The sequence below is a fragment of the Muntiacus reevesi genome, chromosome 16 (genome assembly GCF_963930625.1).
Source record: "Muntiacus reevesi chromosome 16, mMunRee1.1, whole genome shotgun sequence".
Classification (NCBI taxonomy): Eukaryota; Metazoa; Chordata; class Mammalia; order Artiodactyla; family Cervidae; genus Muntiacus; species Muntiacus reevesi.
Window position 1 is genome coordinate 28,729,425 of NC_089264.1, and position 20,333 is coordinate 28,749,757.

Genomic DNA, 20,333 nt, shown 5'->3' on the forward strand with positions numbered 1-20,333 from the left:
TTATCCAAACTTATGTTTGAATTTCATATCATTTAAAAGCAGAGAACACTGATCAGCTATTTTATCCTGGAGGAAACAGTATCTTGAGCACAGTGTCTAATGTTAAGATACACTTGCGATCCTTGTTTTTTAAACTTTTGTTGTATTAACTTAGAAATGCCATCACTTTGGGTCTTAGTTTCTTCATCTGTAAAACAGAAAAAGTAACAACTAATTCAAAGTGGAGAGGGTTAAACAAGGTAGTCTAAGTAAAGTGTTTTACTTATAGATCCTTGAAATGTGTAAGAAATGCTTCATTAATGTGATTTTATACTCTGACATAATGCCCTAACATGGTTAAAAAAAATAAAGTATACACTCATTCAGCAGCTACCTAGTGAGCACATTCAATGTTTTAGACCTAGGAACTCTTCTGGTATGAAAGATACACCCAAAAAAAAGAAACAGGTGCCCAAAAGAAGTAACCCGCTTCTTATGGGTAACGGTTACAAGCAAAGTGAACAGAGCGCTTTGGGATTAGCCCCTATCTAGGGTGCTCATGACCCCCAACAAAGTTTGTGCTATGAAGAATTATCCAGCGTATTTTTGGGCCATATAGTTTACTTTGCAACTACTCAGTTCTACAGCTGGGACATGAAAGGAGCCATGGGCATGTAAATGAATGAGCATGTCTGTGCTCCAATGAAACTGTTTACAAAGACAGGCGGTGGGCCAGATGTGGTCAATGGCCATAGCTTGTCAGTTCCTGGTTGAAACCATATGCATTAATTAATAAGAAGTAATAATTCTTTTCTAAAATGTTACTGGAGTAATTGATTTACAATGTTGTTAATTTCTTCTGTACAGCAAAATTATACCTATATATATATTCCACTCCATTACAGATTATCACAGGATGCTGAGTATAGCTCCCCGTGCTATACAGTTGGATCTTGCTGCTTATCCATTCTACGTATACTAGTTTGCATCTGCTAACCCCAAACTTCCAATCCTTCCTTCTCCCACCCTCAGCCCCCACTGGTAACCAAAAGTCTGATTCCTGTATCTCTGAGTCTGTTGTTTCCTAGATAAGCTCATTTGTGTCATATTTTAGATTCCACATATAAGTAATGCCATATGGTATTTGTCTTTTCTTTTTTTTTTTCACTTATTTTTATTAGTTGGAGGCTAATTACTTTACAATATTGTAGTGGTTTTTGCCATACATTGACATGAATCAGCCATGGATTTACATGTGTTCCCCATCCCGATCCCGCCTCCCACCTCCCTTTCTACCTGATTCCTGTGGGTCTTCCCAGTGCACCAGGCCCGAGCACTTGTCTCATGCATCCCACCTGGGCTGGTGATCTGTTTCACCCTAGATAATATACATGTTTCGATGCTGTTCTCTCAAAACATCCCACCCTCGCCTTCTCCCACAGAGTCCAAAAGTCTGTTCTGTACATCTGTGTCTCTTTTTCTGTTCTGCATATAGGGTTATCATTACCATCTTTCTAAATTCCATATATATGTGTTAGTATACTGCAATGGTCTTTATCTTTCTGGCTTACTTCACTCTGTATAATGGGCTCCAGTTTCATCCATCTCATTAGAACTGATTCAAATGAATTCTTTTTAATGGCTGAGTAATATTCCATGGTATTTATGTACCACAGCTTCCTTATCCATTCGTCTGCTGATGGGCATCTAGGCTGCTTCCATATCCTGGCTATTATAAACAGTGCTGTGATGAACAGATCTGGTTTCCTCAGTGTGTATGCCCAGGAGTGGTATTGCTGGGTCATATGGCAGTTCTATTTCCAGTTTTTTAAGAAATCTCCACACTGTTCTCCATAGTGACTGTACTAGTTTGCATTCCCACCAACAGTGTAAGAGGGTTCCCTTTTCTCCACACCCTCTCCAGCATTTATTGCTTGTAGACTTTTGGATAGCAGCCATTCTGACTGGCGTGTTGTGGTTTTGATTTGCATTTCTCTGATAATGAGTGATGTTGAGCATCTTTTCATGTGTTTGTTAGCCATCTGCATGTCTTGTTTGGAGAAATGTCTGTTTAGTTCTTTGGCTCATTTTTTGATTGGGTCATTTATTTTTCTGGAATTGAGCTTCAGGAGTTGCTTGTATATTTTTGAGATTAATCCTTTGTCTGTTGCTTCATTTGCTATTATTTTCTCCCAATCTGAGGGCTGTCTTTTCACCTTGCTTATAGTTTCCTTTGTTGTGCAAAAGCTTTTAAGTTTCATTAGGTCCCATTTGTTTATTTTTGCTTTTATTTCCAATATTCTGGGAGGTGGGTCATAGAGGATCCTGCTGTGATTCGTGTCAGAGAGTGTTTTGCCTATGTTCTCCTCTAGGAGTTTTACAGTCTCTGGTCTTACATTTAGATCTTTCATCCATTTTGAGTTTATTTTTGTGTATGGTGTTAGAAAGTGTTCTGGTTTCATTCTTTTACAAGTAGTTGACCAGTTTTCCCAGCACCACTTGTTAAAGAGGTTTCTTTTCCATTGTATATCCTTGCCTCCTTTGTCAAAGATAAGGTGTTCACAGGTTCGTGGATTTATCTCTGGGCTTTCTATTCTGTTCCATTGATCTATATTTCTGTCTTTGTGCCAGTACCATACTGTCTTGGTGACTGTGGCTTTGTAGTATAGTCTGAAGTCAGGCAGGTTGATTCCTCCAGTTCCATTCTTCTTTCTCAAGATTACTTTGGCTATTCGAGGTTTTTTGTATTTCCATACAAATTGTCAAATTATTTGTTCTAGTTCTGTGAAAAATGCTGTTGGTAGCTTGATAGGGAATGCATTGAATCTATAGATTACTTTGGGTAGTATAGCCATTTTGACAATAGTGATTCTTCCAATCCATGAACATGGTATGTTTCTCCATCTATTTGTGTCCTCTTTGATTTCTTTCATCAGTGTTTTATAGTTTTCTATGTATAGGTCTTTTGTTTCTTTAGGTAGATATACTCCTAAGTATTTTATTCTTTTTGTTGCAATGGTGAATGGTATTGTTTCCTTAATTTCTCTTTCTGTTTTCTCATTGTTAATGTATAGGAATGCAAGGGATTTCTGTGTGTTAATTTTATATCCTGCAACTTTACTATATTTGCTGATTAGCTCTAGTAATTTTCTGGTAGAGTCTTTAGGGTTTTCTATGTAAAGGATCATGTCATCTGCAAACAGCGAGAGTTTCACTTCTTCTTTTCCTATCTGAATTCCTTTTACTTCTTTTTCTGCTCTGATTGCTGTGGCCAAAACTTCCAAAACTATGTTGAATAATAGTGGTGAGAGTGAGCACCCCTTGTCTTGTTCCTGATTTTAGGGGAAATGCTTTCAATTTTTTCACCATTGAGGGTAATGCTTGCTGTGGGTTTGTCATATATAACTTTTATTATGTTGAGGTATGTTCCTTCTATTCATGCTTTCTGGAGAGTTTTAATCATAAATGGGTGTTGAATTTTGTCAAAGGCTTTCTCTGCATCTATTGAGATAATCATTTGTTAATGTGGTATTTGTCTTTTCCTTTCTGACTTAGGAAATAGTAATTCTTTGTGAAAAGCATATGTGAATAAACCCAGGTATCTTCTCTTGTTAAAGATGTAATATTTTAATCTCAGGATGAGAGAAAATGGGAAAAAAGAGCCTTCACTACAGTGTACTTGAAACAGCAATGGGAAGCTTCCAACATGGAAATAAATTTCAATAAAAGAACATTTGAAAGAAAAGGAAGAGGGCAGTGTATGGCGGCTACTTTTATTTTTTTCTATATGAAAGCATGTGTATACCTATAGCTGATTCATGTCCATGTTTAGTAGAAACCAACAAAATTCTGTAAAGCAATTATCCTTCAATAAAAAAATACATTTTAAAAACATAATTCTAAACAAAAATATATCTGTTACATAGAGCATATTTACATGCTTCACACTGTAGTTTTGACAATGGACAACTCCAGTAGGCCTTTATGGCAGTGGACTGTTCAGTTTAATGATGTCAAAATGTAGGGGACCAGATGGCAATAAAACATTATTAGAAGAGATGAAACATACACAACTGGTAGCAGTTTACTTATTCATATCAAAATTTAAAAATGGAACCAATAAATCTATCCATCTTAGCTAAGTAAATCTAGTTATCTCGATTTATTACTGCAGCATAAAGCCCACAATGAAATTTGGGATGGTTGAAGAAACAGTAATTTCCTTTCTCACTCCTATCTCCTTTAGACTTCAAGTAAAATATAGAATTTATATCCACTTATAACTGAGATGCACATCATTCAGTTTTTGATCTAATCAGATCTCACAAATACATTCAAGTCTTCCTTGGAAAAAAAAAAGAATACATCAGATCTCTCCAAAGCTCTGTCCATAGTAAATAAAGAAAATTTTTTTTAAAATTGCTAAAATGTTGCATACAGCAGAGGCAGGGTATGATAAAGGGTCATGTTAACTAGAATCCTAGCTAAATTTTTTGAAATGAAGTGGAGATGCAATGAAAATGTTACTTGAAATAGATCTTAGTAACTGCTAGTTACCTACTTTATCCATCCAATGCAAGGCAAGAATCCTTTCTAGACTATCCCTGAGAGTTAGTTCTCCCTAAATATAGTCACTGATATTATCTTGTGATATAGAGAATTGCACTATTTAATCAAAATAACTGGGTTCAAATTACTACAGGACTCTGAACAATTCTTTTGACATTTCTCAGACTCTGTCACCTCACTGGGAAAACAGTGGCCCATTAAAAATTTAATGACATTCTCTTACTACAATTCTGAATAAAAAGATACTTTTAAAGCTGAGAGTATTTTAAAAACATAATTATTACTATTCATATTAATCAATGATACCCACCATTTTACTATTGAAAGAGGATGTTGCTCCCTTTGAGTCTACCAACTATATTCTTGAGCTCCAAATGGCCAATGGGGATGATGAGTACTCCCCAAGACAGGATGTGATAGAAGATAAAATTAACTAAATATTCATTTGGAAAGCAAGTTTGTGTCTCTTTCCCTTTTTCATTTGACTAAAAGAAATTTACTATGTCAATAAAGATATTCTAAAGATCCCAACTTTTCAATTTATAGCTTCCTTTCACTGTATTTCTTCAAGACATAATCCATATTTTTAAAAAGAACCACCAATTTTTATGTTTCATTGTCAATTATAAGCCCTGCCTTTACTACATATATTAAAATTGCTTCATAAAGATAAAAGCAACTCACTAGTAAAAAGTCTATATACACATTACAGCTATCTTCAGCTTTTAGAAAGTTTAAAACCACTTTACTTTTATGGAAGACATGCACTGGTACCCATTTTCACTAACTCAACAGAAATTCAACTTTTACTTTTACAAAAAAAGGCAAACTCTTCGCTTTGCACGATTTTGACTTGCCAAAAGGTTTCACAAGAACCTCTGCTTTTGGATAGGAGAAAACCGTACTTGGTACGTATAAAGGGAATGATGCTATAAGGAGAACACAGGGAAACATGTGTCTAATATAAAGCATCAAAGGTTAAGAATGTCTAATGTGCTATGTGCTAAGTCACTTCAGTTGTGTCCGACTCTATGGACTAGAGCCTGCCAGACTTCTCTGTCCATGGGACTTTCCAGGCAAGAGTACTGGAGTGGGTTGCCATGCCCTCCTCACGTCTAATATTACATGATAAAATACTACTAGTGTACTGAGTTGTTGTTGTTGTTTAATCACTTAAGTCGTGTCCAACTCTTCACGAACCCATGGACTACAGCCCATCAGCCTCCTCTGTCCATGAAAATTTCCAGGCAAGAATACTGGAGTTGGTTGCCATTTCCTTCTCCAGGGGATCGTCCCAACCCAGGGACGGAGCCAGCGTCTCCTGCTTGGCAGACAGATTCTTTACCACTGAGGGAAGCCCAGTGTATTGAGTACTTCATCATAATAGTCACTAAACACCTCTGTAGAATGTCTCTCTCCACTGGACACATTTAATGATTAAAAAAACAAAAAAATCCAATAATTCCTTGCCAACATCAGGGAACAGAAGAATAAACAGTGAGTTGTGTTTAATTAAAGCGCGAATGGGGCATTATTCTAAAATGCTATACGAACTACTAACGAAAACAGAAAAAGGAAAATTTTCAGCACAGCCAGACAACATGAACCACTGTGAAAGAAAACACAGCAAAGTTTTTAATTTTCAATGGCCATATGAAATAAGGTCACATTACTTTCTATAGAAAATGGTGATTAGAGTATTAGCCAAGACTGTATATTTCAATGATTTTTAAGTAATAAATTATAATTTATTTATTAAAAATATAAAAGTGTTAATACATTGAAGTATTATTACAAATGCTCTCAAGATCAACACATTTTGAAAGTGTGAAAGGAAAAAACCTGTATGAGAAATAATTTAAAAGCCTATTTATGGAGTTAAAGCTTTCTGAACTACATACAAATAATAACATGAGTATTTAATTTTTGATCAGTGGGACTCTATAGAATTTTTCTCCTAAAAAGAAGAAAAAGGGGTATCTTGGAAGAAACCCCTTTTACAGTTTATACTGTTTATTTCCCTGACAACATGTAGTACAAGTGCTTCCTACAAAGGTAAGCAATGCTGTGAGGATCACGCCCAAGTCACCAATCTCATATCTGCAACTGTAAATAATAAAAAAATACTCAGTGTTTAGAAAATGCTGATTTAGGGGAAGTCAATGCACAGACCTGAGGAAATGCTGCAAAAATAGACTAGCTATATTATGAAAGTTAACTGTAACTTACTTCTCAAGTATGATAGAACATGCAGTCCATTCAGATTTATATTTTGTAACTACACACATAACATAAAGACATATTCACCCAAATTTTTGTGCTGTAGTCTGACTTAGAACAAAGTATAGTCTCCTCAAGCCGAGTATAATTCTCTACCAGGGTTTTAACTGAGGATATGTGAATATTCTATAAAGAATAAAGCTCCTTATGGGAGCACTGGTTAGAACTTACCTCCCAGGCAGGTTTACATGTAAGTACTCTACATTCTCTTGCTGTTGGAATTCTCTGGGTTTATACTGCCAATGCTCAGGGTAATATTCATTATCACCACCCCTACACTGGATTACCTCTCAATAGTCTCTAAGATTCCAGTCTTAATCTCTACATTGAGGTCATAATAATCTTTTAAACACATTAACACTATCATGATCTCTTAACAATGCAAATCTGATTAGTCATTTTCCAACTTACAAATCTAGTAACAGCTTCCTTGTGGCATCAGTCTGCACTCTTTTACTGTCAAAGCCCTTTCTGACTGGCCACCCCACCTACCCATCCAACTTTCTTCCTGGCCACTGTACTGTCCTAGAAATACTGAGCTACTTGTCCTTCTGCCAAGAAGCCAAGTTCTCTGAGAGCTTCTGCATATCTGCTCCCTCTCCAAGTTGGCCTCTTCTTAAAAATATTCAAGGGGCATCGACTCATACGATCTTACTTTAGGCACAAACATGAACACCGTGTTCTTGCATAAAATATGACTCCAGTATAAACAAATGTATACTTCACCTTAGGACTGTGTCGCTGGAACTTTATTGGTCTCTTTCTCCCCGTTACATCAATCTAGACCTCCAAATCTTCTGACCTGGATCTTGTAATCGGACTTCTCTCTTTGGACCTTGTTTTTCATTTTTTTTTTTTTTTTAATTGATTTCTGTTACTGGTATTTTGCATCAAAGTTAATTTATCCACAGTGACATGGTGGGTGAATACCCCTAATATTTCCTCTGCATTCCAATGCTTGGTACCCTATATGCCATAAATTTCTAAATTTTTTGAGTAAAAATTCCTAATATGTGGCTATGGATCTATTACACTTTTTTAATCACTGGAAAAATAATAACAGAGTTTAATTACAGTATTGTTTATGTTCAAAACTTTGAAGCCTTCTGGAAGTCTAAAGTTACAAGGACAATGGAGCACCTTCTCCTTTATGGATATGTACAGTGTTTACTGGCAGCGTATGGCAGACAGCACATCCACCTTTGTTCAAGGACTGCTGTGGGAATTTCAAGTCTGGTAGGAGGAAAGAATAGGTTCCCTGGTGGCTCAGGTGGAAAGAATCTGCCTGCGATGCAGGAGACCTGGGTTGATCCCTGGGTCCGGAAGATCCTGTGGAGAAGGAAACAGCAACCCACTCCAGTATTCTTGTCTAGAGAATTCCATGGACAGAGGAGCCTGGCAGGCTACAGTCCATGATATTGCAAAAAGCAGACACCACTGAGCGACTAACACATACTAGGAGGAAAGAACAATGTCTGAAGAACTCCTCACATCATGGGAAAATGTCTAATATAAGACAAACTAACCTGTCCCCCACTCATCCCTCACTGACATTTACTGAGGGCCTAGAAAAGGTGCACGCCAACTACTGGTTTTGTGCTGTAAAACAAAGATTAGTAAGACCTGATCCCTGTCCTTTAGGGGATCTAAAAATGATGATAAAATACACCTATGTAAATAATCAAAATAAACATGATGAATGCTATAATACAGCCATAATCAAAATTTTGTAGAACACAGAGAAAGAATAGGCAACTATTTCCAGGGTTCAGCAAAGGTTCACAAAGGAGATGACATCTGGTCTTAAAGTGTGAAGAAACGTTTTTCAGGGGTAAAAGGGTAGGGAAGCATTTCAAATAAAAAGAGCTTCTTGTACAAAGCACTGAGGTGTGTGCCCAAGGAACAGGATGAACTCATGAACTTTAGTGTGACTGGACTGGAGGGGCCATGAGGAACAATATTACATACTGTGGCTGGAGGCGAGACTGGCACGAGGTGTGAGAGGGTTGTAAGCCCTGTTAAGAAGCCAAACATTCAGTGGGTGGCAGAGCTCCCAAAACATTTTTAAGCAAGGAAGTCACATGAGGAGAAGTGCTTTACTAGATGGTAACAGTGTAAGTTTTAAATACTATCATTAAAAGGAATAAAAGGCTGAAAACTTACCCTTTCTTGAGTTTCCTCTATGTACCAAACACTTCTATATATATCATTTGAACTTCCTAAGAATGCTACAGGGGACCTTTTTAGACTCTTCTTTTAATAGATAAAGAAACCAAAGCCCCAGAATTCTCTACCTGGGGAACATCTCTGGTCTTGTGACATTCCTACTGCAAAGGGCAGGAACTCCTATGCTTCAGGGCCCTCCCGTCAAAAAACAGTGATGAACAAGGGCCCGATCTAAGAAAGCACTGCTTGTATTCTAAGGAACTGGTCATTCTCGTTTTGCAAATAACTGAAGCTAGAAAACTGATGTGCATCAAACATTTAGTCCTTCATAACTAAGACTGGATTTGTAAAAAAATACCTGACTGTCTCTGGTAAGACAGTAAGATTTTACATATATATATATTTATACACACACACACACACACGCATCAAATGAATTAAATTTACCTAATCTGGTATCTATTCCTTGGAGGAGTAAATGGCAACCCACTCCAGTATTCTTGCCTGGAAAATCCCATGGACAAAGGAGCCTGGTGGGCTACAGTCCACCGGGTTGCAAGGAGTCAGACATGCCTGAGCGACTCAGCACACAATCTGGTATTTATAACCTAAACAGAATCTAGAAAAAATATTACAGAGCAAATTACGGCACCTACATAAACACAGGAATGTATTTTTAAACTTACACCATTACATTCATGAAGGTTTAAAGACTATCTATCTAACCACTTATTTATATACAATATGAAGGTTTTGAGCATTAAAATATCTATTAGACATACAAATACATGCATGTATTAAAATATTAGTGTAAAAAAGTACAAATCTTCAATTCTGAAAAATATCAAGAATCTCACCTTTTATGTATTTTTATAGATCAGTAAACGTTTCTAAAGAGACCACTGCATCTGAATTCTGGAAGCATACCAAAGCACAGGGCAAGCACGCAGCAGTATCGCTAGCGTACACAAAAACTCAAGCGTGGGTTCACCTTTCTTTTCTATCTTGATACTTTCATGCAAACTATGAACTCTTTAACATTTTGCATTCTAAAATATTTATTTCTTTGTCAGTTACTGGCAAGCTTGTGTATGTATGGTGGTGTATGTTAAAGAATACACCTGAGAAAACGAAGAGGACCCAGTCTAAACCATAATGCTGTTACATACACACCTAGTTCCTATTTATCAACTGGACAGAAGAGCCTGGTGGGTTACAGTCCATGCGGTCAAAAAGAGTTAAACACAACTCAGCGAACAACACCTTATGGACTTGCCTGGTGGCTCAGATAGTAAACAATCTGCCTGCAATGCAGAAGATCCAGGTTCAATTCCTGGGTTGGAAAGATCTCCCAGAGAAGGGAATGGCTACCCACTCCAGTATTCTTGCCTGGAGAACTCCATGGACAGAGGAGCCTGGCAGGCTATAGTCCATGGGGCCGCAAAGAGTCGGACATGACTGAGCGACTAACACTTAATGCTTTACTGTCTTCTTGAAAGACTTCTGGATAACATAGGCTCTATTATACCACAAGTGAAATGATCTAAGATTTAAAGTCAGAATGTTAATGGAGGTAGTATTATAGAAACCCATGACAGGTTCAGAATATACTAGTAAGGCTTAAAACGTCAATTACCCTTGCAAAGCAATCTTTTTTCTTTTTGGTTATCATTTCAAAACTCATGACTAAAATACTTCTTTAAATAAGTGACTTTCAAACTTTTTCTTAACTATAAAAAAATAAGAAATACACTTTTCCTGTTGTACACTTTATCGGCTGATCCAAAATACATGTTTGTATACAAATATGTACATACATATACACATACATACATATATATGTAAACTAAAACCACATTTTCATAACATGATACCTACCCATAATATATAAAAACACTTCATTTAGTAAAATATTCTCAAATTTTCTATTTCATTTTTTAATGAAAATACTGGCTATGATCCATTAAACTGTTTCATTATCAACTAAATGGGCCACAGACTGCATTTTAGTGATTCTGATCCCATCCTTCCTACCTTGTAGGAATTATTTTAAAATGACATCACTGGTGATAGGAACTCTTTAGTGATGGTGGGAGGGTAGGGGGATAAGAAAACTTTTTTTCCTCTTTTCTTAACCCACACTAGAGCACAGCTGTGAACTATCAAGAAAAAGACACCTGAAGTTCTCAGCGTGAGAGAAGCAATGCCACCTGCTAATGCTTTATCTGAGTCCAAAGGAGTACAATGACTTGCCTCTGAAGCTTTTGCAAACTTTGGTGGAAATTGTCCTTTGCACAGGTCAGTTGTGAAGAACATTAAGGACATATCATGCGACAACTTTTGCTGTTCAATCACCCAGTCGTGTCCGACTCTTTGAGACCCCAAGGACTGCAGCACGCCAGGCCTCCCTGTCCCTCACCATCTCCCAGAATTTGTCCAAGCTTATGTTCACTGCACTGGTAATGCCGTCCAGCCATCACATCCTCTGACACCCTCTTCTCCTTCTGCCCTCCATGTTTTCCAGCATCAGGGACTTTTCCAATGAGTCAACTGTTCACATCAGATGACCAAAATACTGGAGCTTCAGCATCAGTCCTTCCAGTGAATATTTAGGGTTGATCTCCTTGCTGTTCAAGGGACTTTCAGGAGTCTTCTCCAGTCACAGTTCAAAGGCATCAATTCTTGGCGTTCTGCCTTGTTTATCGTCCAGCTCTCACGACTGTAACAATACCACTGGGAAGACCATAGCCTTGACCATATGGACCTTAGTTGGCAGAGTAATGTCTCTGCTTTTCAACACACTATCTAGGCTTGTCACTGCTTTCCTGCCAAGAAGCAACTGTCTTCTGATTTCATGGCTGCAGTCACCGTCCGCAGTGATTTTAGATCCCAAGAGGAAATCTCCACTTTCTCCTTTCCCCCTTCTATTTGCCATGCAGTAATGGGGCCAGATGCCATGATCTTAGTTTTTTTGATACTAGTTTTAAGCCAGCTCTTTCACTCTCCTCCTTCACCCTCAACAAGAGGAGAGTGGTATCATCTGCATATCTGAGGCTGTTGATGTTTCTCCCACCTGTCGTGATTCCATCTTGTAACTTATCCAGCCCAGCATTTCTCATGATGTGCTCAGCATACAGGTTAAACAACCAGGGTGACAGCAGACAGCCCTGTCCTACTCCTTGCTTGATCTTGAACCAATTCGTTGTTCCATCCAGGGTTCTAACTGTTGCTTCTTGGCCTGCATGCAGGTTTCTCAGGAGACAGGGAAGATGGTCTGGTATTCCCATCTCTCTAAGAGCATCCCAGTTTGTCATGGTCCACACAGCCAAATGCGACACTTACAACCTTCTAAGTCAAAAGAACAAATGGGAAATATTTGCATAAGGAAGTCCTTGAAACTATTTATTAGAGACTAAGAGTAGATTCTGAGATGTTGTTTTGTTTTATGGTTAGAATAAAATAAAAGAACTTGAGTGGTTGGAATTTTGTATTTATTTTACAATTTTTACAAAGTAAAGACCCTGATGCTGGGAAAGGTTGAGGGCAGGAGGAGAAAGGGATGACAGAGGATGAGATGGTTGAATGGTATCACCGACTCGATAGACATGGGTTTGGGTGGACTCCGGGAGTTGGTGATGGACAGGGAGGCCTGGCGTGCTGCAGTTCATGGGGTCGCAAAGAGTCGGACGTGACTGAGTGACTGAACTGAACTGAACTGAACTGAACATAAATAAGTAACTTTAACATAACATAAACTCACTAAGTGCCAGTATAGTACCTGGAGCAAGATAAACAGCAGGAGTTCTGCAAATATTTTCTGATTTAAGCATCAAGATGTAATTCAACTAACACTGCACAATGGCAAAACATACTTTCTTTTAATAATAATTAATGCTTTATAATATTATATAACATACAGTTTTCTACCCTGTTATAGTCTTGCTCAAATTAAATTTAGTTACACCTTATATAAAAGGATTAATATTTTAAATACTAACCATGTGAATCATGATTATACTTATTTGCCTGTTTTGATTATTAAATTATATTTGATTGAGAGAAAAAAATGATTCTATCGCCCTCTTGTGGTAATTTTGCTGTAGTGTATCCTCCAGGAGTTTGACATCAATTGGAAGTTTTCTTTTTATTCTAACAGGCTGAGTAGTATTTTGCCCATAGCTTCTGAATTTCCAAAAGCGGTACACATAACTTCCTGCCCTTCACAGTACATATACTCCATACCCTCCTTTCAGTTCTACTTCTGAAATTTAGTCTTTTCCTTGCTCTTTCAGGAAACATTCTCCTGTTTGCTTCCAATTACTATACCCCCCAAATTTTTTGTGAAAGTTACTTTTTGTATTTTAATCATATATAAAATAATTACAGCAATTCTTCATTGTTATAGATAAGCTCTAAATAAGTGGAAATAATTAAAAATGTGTAGGGCTGAAGGGTCAGCATTTTTTCCAAGAAAACAGGTCTTGCTAATGATATTATTCTAAGTTTTTTAAGTTTTCAAAAGTAATAAAACAGCCTTTTGTTTAAAATGGTCTCCATCAGGGGACCTCTGGGCAGCCAAGTTGTTAGGACCCCCGCTTGCACTGCAGGGGTACAGATCCCATCCCCGGCTGGGGAGCTAAAACCCTGCCTGCTGACCAGCTCAGCCAAATTAAAAAAAAATTTTTTTAATTGAGGTAATAATAATAAATAAGCAAACAAAACAGTCTAGGTTATGTGTAATGGCCTTTCCTCTTTCTTCCACACAACACTTTTAGCTTTAAAAATTAGTAATGGTAATCCAAAAATATGCAAATGACACTATGAAATAAATTTTAACTACACAAATAATTAGTAATTTCTTAAAGAAAATTTACTTACAATAAATGAAGTTAGCATTAATATATCTAAATGCTATGGAAAATACAAAACAAAGATGGATTCCTAATTAAAAATTCATTCTTTCCACTCTTATCAAGTAAAAAGTAATAAATGACCTATTTTTATATAAAAAGTTATAAAGTTATCATATTTTTTAAAGCAGCCCCTTGTGTATTCAATTAATACCCATCCCAAAACTGATGAGGGAAGACTAGAAATATACAAGGGATAAGTTTAAAAAGTGCCTTCTTTGCAGAGGAGCCTGAACTTTCCAAAGCAAATTAACATGGCAAGTCTCAGTAACTGAAGAAGTTTTAGTAAAACCAGAGCAGTTACAAAGTGTGAGCAGCAGGAGATGAGACTGAGGTTAGTAGAGGTCAGAGGGAAAAGGTCTTAACGATTAGTGAAGGAAGGGGGAAACAGTCCAGCATCTGCAGCAGGAGAGTAACATGGGCCAATGAATTTTAGAAATATCACTTGCAGTAAGGAGGACAGACTTACAGCGTGAGAAGGCGATGGGGAAATTAGTTAGTTGTCTGCAAAGATCAGGGCCTGAACCAAGGCAGTTGCTGTGACCGCAAAGAGGAGAAAAGAAATCTGAGAAATACTAAGTAAGAGGTAGAATCATTAGGTGTTAGTTACTGTGACAGCATGGGAATGGAGTCTCAAGCTTCCACTCTAGCTCTGGTGCCTGGTTATCATCCTCAAAGAGAGGTAGGGTATTCTCAGACACACAGCATTGGAGGTGCCACCTGTTGGAGGTCAACAAGGTTGAGGGTATGAAGTTCAGGAGAAGTGAAGTGAAAGTCGCTCCGTCAAGTCCGACTTTGCGACCCAAGGACTATACAGTCCACGTGATTCTCTAGGCCAGAATGCTGGAGTGGGTAGCTTTCCCTTCTCCAGGGGATCTTTCCAACCCAGGGATCGATCCCAGGTCTCCCACATTGCAGGTGGACTCTTTACCAACTAAGCCACAAGGGAAACTCAAGAATACTGGAGTGGGTAGCCTGTCCCTTCTCGAGTGGATCTTCCCAATCCAGGAATCGAACCAGTATCTCCGGCACTGCAGGCAGATTCCTTACCAACTGATAGGAAGTAAATTATCAGTGGCTGGGTAGTAAAGGGAATCTTGATAACATATCATCTAGGAGAGTGTAAAGAGTGCGAGAGATGAAGACTGAGGGTGGGATCAGCAACATTTAAGTGTAGTCCCATCTTAAAGCAGTACTTTCATCCTATAACCATAACCTTCACTCATATTGGGAGAAGTATTTAGTCTTCTTCCATTTTGCAGATCAGAAAACTGAGGGTCAAGGTTAAGTGACCTTATTTAAAGCTATTTAACTATAGAAGTGAATAAAAAGTCAGGTTTCCAGATGGAGCCCAAGGACAGGAAGTAAGACTCTTTCTTCAATAACTGATGGCAGCAAATGCATCTGTCACTGTTATTCTGTGTAAATGATCAAAACTAGAATGTGTGTCCGGCTAACCTTCAAACAACATAGTTTGTTAATAAGACCCCAAATTTACAACTCAACCCATGCTTCCTGGGTAATCTGGAAAACTAGGAAACGCTCTCAATTCTAATTCTAATTATAAATAACAAATGGCAACTGTGTCTCTCTCACACACACACACATAATGTTAATCAGACACTTCAGAGGAAAAATAGCTGCAACTACTCTTCCCAGTCTTTTGTAAATCTTAGATGATTGAGAAGGGTTTCAGCAGTGAATTCTAGCTGAAACATATCCCAGAACACATTTTCAGAGTTACACTTAAATGCAAAAAAGCAAGAGATTTCTTTGGCGAAGTACCTGCTTGGCTGGGCCGTTGCCAGCTTGGTGACTTGATCCCACTGGACCCCAGAGGCTTGAAGGCAGCAGCAGTGGTGAGCCCGGCCACCCCTGGTCTGGTCGAGCCTGGGCTTCCCGGCCTCTCGGGGGAGCTCCAAGCTGCAGCTGCTGATGGGGCAGACTGCTGAGAAGGCTCCTGGGCATTGCTGGAGAGAAAAGGAAGAGACGTTTTTGGTAAAGTGGTAGTAATCTAACTTAGTAGTGATTTGTCCTTTTCTCAACCTATTAAATCTCTAAGGAAAACAAAAATACTGATTAATTGATATTTTAAAGAAAACTCTAATACCATGACAGGAGACTGACTCTCTTTAAAACAGAAAAAAGAAAAGGAAAGGAAAACAATCAGGTGGCATTTGTTTTTTAATCTTTGAAAATTCCCTTTAAAAGGTCTACTCCGAGAAATTGTTGTTTTTGTTGTTTAGTTGCTAAGCCATGTCTGACTCTTGCAACTCTGTGTACTGTATGTAACCTGCCAGACTCCTCTGCCCATGGGATTATCCCAGCAAGAGAAATGGAATGGGTTACCATTTCCTTCTCCAGGGGATCTCCCTGACCCAGGGATGAAACCACCTCTTCTGCATTGGCAGGCAAATTCTCTACCACTGAGCCACCAGGGCAGCTCAAAGCTGAGAAATTAGGCACTGAAAAAGTTACACAGCCAGTTAGTTCTTTTAAATAAGAAGCTAATTTCCTCTATTTCAACATTCCAGAAGGGTCATGTAGAATACAACAATTATCGGAGAATCCCTGATAATCTGTATGAAATGGCAGATGCAGCTTTTCTTTACCACATTCTTCTGGTACCTCATGAACTAAGTTTCACTCGCACACTCGCTCGGTTACTCATTCATTCAGTAAATACTCAAGCACCTACTATAATACATGCCAGACATTGTGTTACATAGTGGAAAACAGGAGACAATATCTGTAGCCTAACACAGCATCCAGTGTTATGTTCATGATACAAGAAACATGTCTGCCACCGTCCTCTCTCAAGCAAAGCTATTTGCTTAACAGGAGGTCTTATTTACGCTGGTTCCAGTTTGATAGAGAAGATGATATGGCTTTTATCATCCCAGTCATTTCTTATTTACACTTATATATCATCATTAAAAAGTAATTCTAGGTAGTCCAAATTATAAAGTAGGCCCTTTTGGAATGATGTAATACTATAAACAGTTTCTCTTAAATGAAGTATAATAAAAATGGTAACAATGACAACAACAATAATACATCCTACTGGCTTTTCAACAGAAGCTGAGCTACCACTTACTAAATAATCCTATGCACAGAAACTCAATTCCTTCAATATGAGAAATCAACAGCTAGACAAAATAAATACCCTTAATTATACTGTTAGGCTGAAGTTTCAATTGCAATCATGCCCACTATATTACTGTAAATGACTAAGATTACCTAATTTTCCCAATGCCTCTTGAAGCCTGCATAGCCTAACAGAGCAGGCTGGTGCTACCTATCCTTAGGAAGGCTGCTGCAAGGCTGCCCTTTGACTGGTTTTTGGGAACTTGGCTGGTCAACAGTTCCAAACAGTCATATAAAAGTTTCTCTAAAAGATAAAGAGAGCTCACTGCACCTAAGCTGTATCAACAGTGTGGTTTATGATAAACACCTGCTGCCCTTCTGCAAGTTGGAGGTTGGGTACAAATGAGGCACAGCATGCCTACGAGATGAGCCCCAACGAAACCCATCTCAGGTACTTAGTTTCTAAATAGCTTCTCTGGCAGAGAACACTTTGCATGTCTTGTCATAACTCCTTGTAATAGGCATCCACACATCATGGGTGACCTCACGGGGAGGCGTGGAAACTCGAGCCTCCTCTCTTCTCGACTTGGTCCCATGCATCTTTCTCTGTGCTGATTCTGCTTTGTATTCTTTCACTGTCATGACTCTCAATCATGAGCACTACTAAAGACTGAGTTCTGTTAAGCCCTCCCATGAGTCATCCAAACCTGATGGTGGGCTTAGGGCACTTCTGATAACAGGTAGTTTTGAAAAATCATACTAGAGCTATTTTAACTACCTTGAAATACTATTCCCTATTATTGTTCCCTCACATTCAAGTGTAGCAGAGCTATCACCTTCTTCTATCATTTCTAATGAGTTTAATGAAAACTCAAATCTGCTTGATGTTGAAAAACACATGAAAAACTTAAGCAGTTTAATAATTTTATCATAAATAAGCAATGAAAGACAGTTGCTTTACTTAATGGCAGTGCTGAACACAATTATCAGTGAAGACACAGTAAAGAATATTAATGGAGACCAAATTTAAGCATTAAGTACCTTTTAAAAGATTTGTGGTGGACAGAATATTTTATTTTACAAAAACTCTAATTCAAAAAGATATACACACCCCAGTGTTTATAGCAGCACTATTTCTAATAGCCAAAACATGGAAGCAACCTAAGTGTCCATCAGCAGAATGCACTCCCAGGGATAAAGAAGATGTGGTACATATATACAATGGGATATTACTCAGCCATAAAAGAACAAAAAAACGCCATTTACAGCAACAAGGATAGACCTAGAAATTATATACTGAGCCACACAGACAAAGACAAATATCACATGCCATCACTCACATGTGGAATCTAAAAAAAGAAAAACACACAAATGAACTTATTTACAAGACAGAAGTAGACTCACAGACACAGAAAATAAACTTATGGGTTATGAAAGGGGAAAGGGGGATAAATTAGAAATTTGGGATTAACAGATACCTACTACTGTATATAAAATAGATAAACAAGGGCCTACTGTATAGTACAGGAAACTATACTCAATATCTTGTAATAACCTATAATGGAAAATAATATGAAAAATATAATATTGTTGACTTACACTGTTTCAGGCATACAGTAAGGTGATTCACTTATATTGTATACCTGAAACACTGTGACTCAACCTACTTCAAAAAAAATACTGCTGTTATTCCAAGGTTATTGCTAGGATTAAATGAAATACAATGAGATGACACATGTAACACACATCAAATACTGAACACTGCTGAGCACAGAGCGTGTGCTCCAGAAATGCTATATCCCGTAATATGCAGCTCAGATATCGAGAGATAAGTACATCTAGCAAATAAACATCCTTCATCTGCACTAGCAATTCTGCTTCTAAATGTAGTTTGTAGATAGTTCTGATCCAGGATTTTGAGGTCAGGTACAATCTTGCCTCCTCAACTCAATTTTAAATGACACACAGTATCTCATAAGCAAAAAATGTTTTCATTTTTTATTGTAACATTTGTACACAGTTCTGTAGATATTTTCTCCCAAAGACTCTAAGATGTTTAAATCTTAAACAGTACTCTTTAGATACAAAGGATGTGCAGATTATAAAGAAACTATAAAAATCTAAGCTATAAGCAAGGAAGTTCTATTTATATCAGGATTGATCAACAGAGCTGAAACATCTCTAGAGGAATAGATCTCTATTAACTTAAAATATTTAATGTAGTAATGGGAGAAAATGAAGTTTTATCTAGACAATCATGTTGAAATATATGATGTCCAAGCCCCTAAAAATCAAACATCTTTTTTTTTTCTAATTTTTAACTATTACTTTCTACTTAAAGAAATATATGAACATTATACACAGATTAAAAAATTAATAAAGTCATTGGCTATATAATTCTATATTTGGGGAAAATGGGGAAAATGCAATAGTCACTAACAGCAAAATATTTCAAACTAATGACTAATTTATTAATACAATAGTCATGAACACTTAGATTGGTATATTCTAAAATCATGGCTCATACATTTTTTCTAAACTTAAATGGTTTAAGGTATATCTAAATTCTAAACAGGAATTAAACTGCTTTCTAAAAGATCCTATTAAGAAAACCAGAGCAAATCCATTAGCAATGTTGAGTAATACCAAGCTCAGCATCAAACATGGTCATTTTCACTAGTCTGCCAAATAAACAAGCACTGAAATGAAATGTTAAAATTAATATGACTTCCATCTCAAGAATACCAAAGATTCTGCTTCATATTTCAAAACCTTAAAATGGAGAAAAATGTATACTGATAGAGCAAAGGTTTAAAAACTGAGCTAATGAGGACAAAAGAAAAAGGAAGTGAATTTTCAGTGTCAGTAACCTGATTTATCTTAAATTTACATTCTTTCCCCACATTTGTCTATTATAACAATAAATTTCAGCTGCAGATGAGGAAGAATTGGAAATTTCAAGTCTATTTTCAAAAGAGAATCTCTGCTCAACGAATAATCTTGAGGTAACTTTTATTCTAATTATCATAATTACATGTTTAAATTTTTTAAAAGCCAATTGTACATCACAGATTTAAACATCAATGTTTAAGCAGTTTTTAGCTAAAGTCTTACAAAAATTGATATACAGATACACACATTCTGAAGTGGTAAGGAAAGGAGTATTTCTGGAAGATCGTAAGTATTCTTAAAGAATGCTATTAAGAATTCTTAATTCTTTAAGAAATTTAGAAAAGGATCGAGATATATAAAGCAGTCATGAGTCTCTTTTGTTCTAGAATTCTGCTTACAAGAAATTTTTTTGTATTTTCCTAAGCAAAATTCTTCAACTTTTTGTACTAA

The 20,333-nt window shown here is 37.2% G+C and overlaps 1 protein-coding gene across 4 annotated transcripts in view; it reads right to left on the reverse strand.

The window, feature by feature from the left end:
- PDLIM5 (PDZ and LIM domain 5) overlaps positions 1–20,333 on the reverse strand; it is a 226,911-nt gene that overhangs the window by 35,951 nt on the left and 170,627 nt on the right. For all 4 annotated transcript variants that reach the window (XM_065907222.1, XM_065907221.1, XM_065907219.1 and 1 more), the window contains one exon: positions 15,690–15,874. In XM_065907222.1, coding sequence (XP_065763294.1) covers positions 15,690–15,874 — 185 coding nt within the window. The remainder of the gene's footprint in view (positions 1–15,689; positions 15,875–20,333) is intronic.